The sequence below is a fragment of the Oculina patagonica genome, chromosome 2 (genome assembly GCF_052425735.1).
Source record: "Oculina patagonica isolate OP01 chromosome 2, crgOcupat, whole genome shotgun sequence".
Lineage (NCBI taxonomy): Eukaryota > Metazoa > Cnidaria > Anthozoa > Scleractinia > Oculinidae > Oculina > Oculina patagonica.
Genome location: NC_135759.1, coordinates 7,949,669 through 7,954,938, shown reverse-complemented (window position 1 = coordinate 7,954,938; position 5,270 = coordinate 7,949,669). Strand labels below are relative to the sequence as shown.

At 40.1% G+C, this 5,270-nt stretch overlaps 1 protein-coding gene across 1 annotated transcript; it reads left to right on the top strand.

The window, feature by feature from the left end:
- Window positions 1–657: 657 nt before the first annotated feature.
- LOC144642864 (uncharacterized) lies at window positions 658–2,804 on the top strand. The gene has a single exon (XM_078501956.1). It carries the CDS (start codon window positions 867–869, stop codon window positions 1,932–1,934), a length of 1,068 nt encoding a protein of 355 aa, XP_078358082.1. The 5' UTR covers window positions 658–866; the 3' UTR covers window positions 1,935–2,804.
- The last annotated feature ends 2,466 nt before the right edge of the window (window positions 2,805–5,270 follow it).

The window sequence follows — 5,270 nt, the reverse complement described above, 5'->3', positions numbered from 1 at the left end:
GTGCTAGTGAAACAAATTGCCAGTGGGTAATGCGCTACCTATGTACTCTGAACTATGATCATGATTACAGTCAAACATACTTGGTGCATATTTTACCCCCAACTGAAACTAAACACTCCATTGTCGTTGTTCAATCCCAAACATTGCCGCGGATGCAATAAAATTGAGAACGACATGAATTTATTTATTGAAGTTTTCAGCACTTTGCGACCGTTTGAGACATCCTTCTTTGAATCAAAAAAAAATTCACACACCTAATAACCTAAAACCAGTTTGCGTGCTTGTCGTGTTTTCAAGGACTTCAGGGCGCCCGTCCTGTTTACTTGCACGTGCGATGTTCAAGCTGTTTTTTCTCTAGGGAGCTAGTAGCTTTTTGTTTGTTTGTGTGAGGGCATGGAAATTTTGAAGACCTTTGAAAGTCTGAGCTTTCAGAAATGCCATTTCGTACACTCACTTTCATGCAATATTTAAGTTGCAATCGTGTTGCTGTCATTGTTTTAGTGTTTATTGTGTCACTGTCGCATTTCAATGCCGCGATCATGTCGCTTGTCGCTGTTTAGAAATTCCTGTCTCGCCAAGACTCAGGGCTGCCTTGCTTGTCGCTTTTACCCCTTGGAAGGCCTCTTCAGGGTGCCCGTCCTGTTTACGTTCACGTCCTAGGAAGCTAGTAGCTTTTGTTATATATATTATTGAAGCGTATCGCGTGATAACCTCTCGTCCAATAAAAAACTTCGCTTCAGTCAGAGGTACATATAAAAAACCTCATTGTATTCACTTTTGCAATCGACAATCAGAGGTTTGCCTGCTTCGCCAGTGCTCAAGAAGAGAGATTTACTTCGACCAGCTTCAGACAACGAGATAAAGATATGTCTGACGAGAAAGATTATACAGACATCGTCCCGAAAAACAAAAAAGAGGCCAGGGGAACCGATTTTTGTGGTACCAACGAGTACTATTATATCATCCGTTCTGATCTGGGTGTCTATATGAGAAGTAAAGATTTCCACTCTGGAAGCGATATCCAGATCTTCTCTCTACACCCATCCTGCAGTTGGGGCGATCACTACTTGGCTACTGGAGATGGCTATTACTACATCATTAAAGGGAATGAGTATCGTAGAGTCACCAACATGAATAAGGACCTGGATGCGGTGGTGTACAGTCTTCATCCAAACTGTCAAGGAGGAAGCTACTACTACGCTGCCTTCGGTTATTACTATATCGTATTTACCGACAGGGGCGTCTACCGACGAGTAAAGAACATGAACTCTGACGAAGAAGGCCATGATTTCAGAATCCACGAAGCGTACCAAGATGGTATCTATTATTGGGGTGTGAAGAATTACGTCTACTGTTTAAAGCAAGCAGGCAAATGGGGTGTCACTTACCACCGAAGCACCAACATGAATTCAGACGAAGATTCGAAGACTTACAGTGTTCACCCGTCAGTGCTCAATTTTCTTCCCGGTGGCGTGGCACAAACCAAAGGAAAAGCGTTTGATTACTGGGAAAAGCTTAAATCTATTGACAACGTCTCTGACGTTGCAGTCGACTGGGAAAGAGACGTCGAGGAAAGCGTTGGCTTCAAGAAAAGCGAAATGTCCTCCATAGAGCAAGACTGGTCCATCCACTTAGGAGCGAGTTACAGTAGCGGTATTTTGACTGAGGCCATCTCCAAGTATCAGTTTAGCTTTGATGCCCAGTATGGTGGAAAGAGCGTCAACACAGAGCAGCAAGACTGGAGTGATGTCCATGTGCAAACCGAGAGAGTTAAGATGCATATCCCACCTAACGGTACGGCCTACGTTTGGCAGTATCAAATGGGGTTTGGCGATGAGAAGAATCTTTTCTGCGTTGACTTAAAAGTCACCAATGATGACAACCCACCCGACGAGCCACCGGAGTCGGTTAAATCGGAGGAGTCTTCGAAGTAACTGATATTTCTGTGAAAAATTGAGAACAGTGAACATTAGCCAAAACTGTGGTCGAGTTTATTGACTTTTTGGGTCATATCTAATAGCTAATGTTTTAGTTAAACGTGCAAAAAACCGTTATTACGCTCTGTTTAGGAATTTGCAGTTTCATGCTTATTCACAGCTATATATTTCACTAAGAGCGTGTAGTGCAAATAAGGTTAAGACTTATGTACCCTGTGTTACCAAAGCGACTTGTATAGACCGTTAAGTCCGTATAAATCATGGTAAATAGCAAGTCGTAGTTATAAGTCTTCCCGAGAAGACCGTGTAGTGATCATAGGAACCTTGATATTTTGCGACCTTTTGGTGCGAGTTGTCAACAAAGTACTAAAGTATTTATATTTGTATTAGCTTTAACCGTGAATCAATCAATAGCTAATGTTTTAGTTAAACATGCGAAATACGTTATTACGCTCTGTTTAGGAATTTGCAGTTTCATGCTTATTCACAGCTATATATTTCACTAAGAGCGTTTAGTGCAAGTAAGGTTCAGACTTATGTACCCCTTGTTACCAAAGCGACTCGTATAGACCCTTAAGTTTGTATAAATAGCAAGTCGTAGTTATAAGTCTTCCCGAATAGACCGTGTAACGATCATAGGAACCTTGTTATACTGCGTGCGATCTTTTCAAGCGAGTCGTCAACAAAGTAAGTTAGTTAATCTTTTTATTTGTTTAAGCTATATCCGTATGATTAGTTTTCAATGCTACTAAAGGAATGTCGATTTTTGAAAGTGTATCATGTTTACAATCAGTTACTCTAGAATTAAAGATTGTCAGGCTGTTATATGATTTGCCAAATAAATGGTTCTTTTTAGGTTATGCTCAATGCTGTTTGAGTCAATCCAACGTGGAATATTTTCTGTTTTGAGTGTTACTACGCCGGCTATGTGAGTTATGCTACTGAGCAAACACTCCATAAGTGTGAGCGGAAGACTGTTTTTTTTTTTGCTTTATTTTCACTAAAGGAAACTAATCACATCCACCATTTGAAACAACGGTTGGGACATTTCAATTTATCGACATTTTTTCTGCGCTTTTCATAGAATTTATTCAGTTGGAAACAATAAAGGAACATTATGACACATTTCTCGCCCTTTTTTATTGTATTTGCATAAATGACAAATAATAATGTGTTTATTCCTTCTCTTCATACGTGGGTAGGGGTTCCTGTTCTCCTTTAATCTAAATTGGCTCTTTCACGTCTTTATAGTTACCAATACGATAAGAAATACCAAATCTCATTTCAGTGATAGTAATTATATGGAAAAACTTGGCTCACTGAAACGGCTAGGCGGAAAGTTAAAAGAATTTCGTTGGATGTCAATCATCCTTGACTTCTGTTGTGGAGCTACTCGTTCTAACTATGAACAAAAGATGCATTGTCCCACGTTCAGGAGTGCACGCTTATTTTAAGTGCTTTTTCGGATACAGTGGGAATTTATAGTCTTTATAAATAGCAAGTCGTAGTTATAAGTCTTCCCCAAAAGACCGGGCATCAGATGCATCAGCTGAACACACGGTGAATAAACAAAATCAAATAAAGAAAAGTTATGTTACAGCATGTAAACAAATGAACCTCGCATGTGTTCTACAAGGTTCGCTGAAGAAATGTAGAAATGTAGAAATTGACGCTAAATTTAGTTCCCCGCAGAGGGGAACCAAGATAACAGCCGGGACTCGATGAAAACATCTGGAATTTACTTCTGTTATTACAACCAATCCGCTAACCCCATGCCCAGTAAACATTCAAATAAACATTTTTGGCAATGACTCATTGCTAGAACTTACGCACAGGATCAGTTATTTTTCTTAATATACGTCACGGTTATAGCCTTCTGGTGGCCATCTTGATGTCGTGTAGCGTGGAAACTTTATAGGGCCCTTAAACAGACTTTACAGGGCCTTGAAACAAGGGGAATCAAAGAATGAAACAGTGTGGTTTCACTATATGATAATTTCCTGTTACAATGGGGGGAGGGGGGTAATTCCCTCAAATTGACCATATGTACCGCCCAATGGAGTGGTGATTTTGGGGATCCCGTTCGAAAACTGGGTATCGATTTTGGAGACGTTTCCTAGAACACGGTATGATATTCCGAACGCACAAACGTTTTAAACTATCAGAAGCCAAAACGGGGTGTTAAGAAATTACCTGTTTCTACAACGGGGTATCATTTTGAAGGCAAATTCTTTCTAAAACGGAGTGCTACTTTGAAGACCCACCCACACAAAACATATATATCCACCCAAAAGATAGCTGGGTACCTCCCTCCCCCCCCCTGCTGGAAGACGCTGCCTTCAAACTCTGGGAAGAGCGGCTTTTGTACTTTGAACTATGATCATCAAACATACTTTGTGCATATTTAACCCCCAACTGAAACTACACACTCCATTGTCGTTGTTCACTTCCAATATTATTCTGCAGCTGACATAAAATTGAGAACGACATGAATTCATTTATTGAAGTCTTTCAGCACTTTGCGACCGTTCGAGATTTCCTTCTTTGAGTCAAAAATCATTTACACGCCTCACAACCTCAAACCGCTTTTCGTACGTGTTGTGTTTACAAGGCTCCCGCCCTGTTTACGTGCAATTCCAATGTTCAAGCTGTTTTTGGCTAGGGAGCTAGTAACTATTGTTAGATAGTATTAAAACGCATTGTGTGATACGTTCTTATCCAAATAGAAACTTCAGGCCGTCGTCTGGATGTCGTGTGGCGTGAAAACTCCAAATTTCAAAATAGTTTCTTTAAAGACGAAGAATGTCATCGAGCTGAAAACCTTAAAGGACGTCTATTCGCCAATAAAAGTAAAAACTTAGGGCCTTGCTATTTTGGATTTTATAATTTTGATGATCGAAGCGAAACAAAATGATACAAACAATGAAACAGTGTGGTTTAACAATACAACAATGAAACAGTATGATTTCCGGTCTTACCCAAATGGTTGCCAAACTTTCCAAGTTTTTTTGAAGTTTGAAACAAAACAAAATTCCCAGCCCCTTCTAGACGAAAACCTCCGCTAAGTTTTTAGTTTTAACGGCCGCAGTAGTACCCCTTATATCTCCTTGTTGTGAATTACTCGTGTATTATTTTTAACGTGCAAGAGAAACAAATTGGCAGTGGGTAATGCGCTACCTATGTACTCTGAACTATGAACACCTCCACAGTCAATACTTTGTGCATATTTTACCCCCAACTGAAACTAAACACTCCATTGTCGTTGTTCACTCCCAAATTGTGCTGCTGCTGCTGCCGCTGCTATAAAATTAAGAACGACATGAATGCATTTAT

Coding starts and splice junctions, on each gene's coding strand:
- LOC144642864 (XM_078501956.1), top strand. CDS start 867: ATGTCTGACGAGAAAGATTATACAGACATCGTCCCGAAAAACAAAAAA.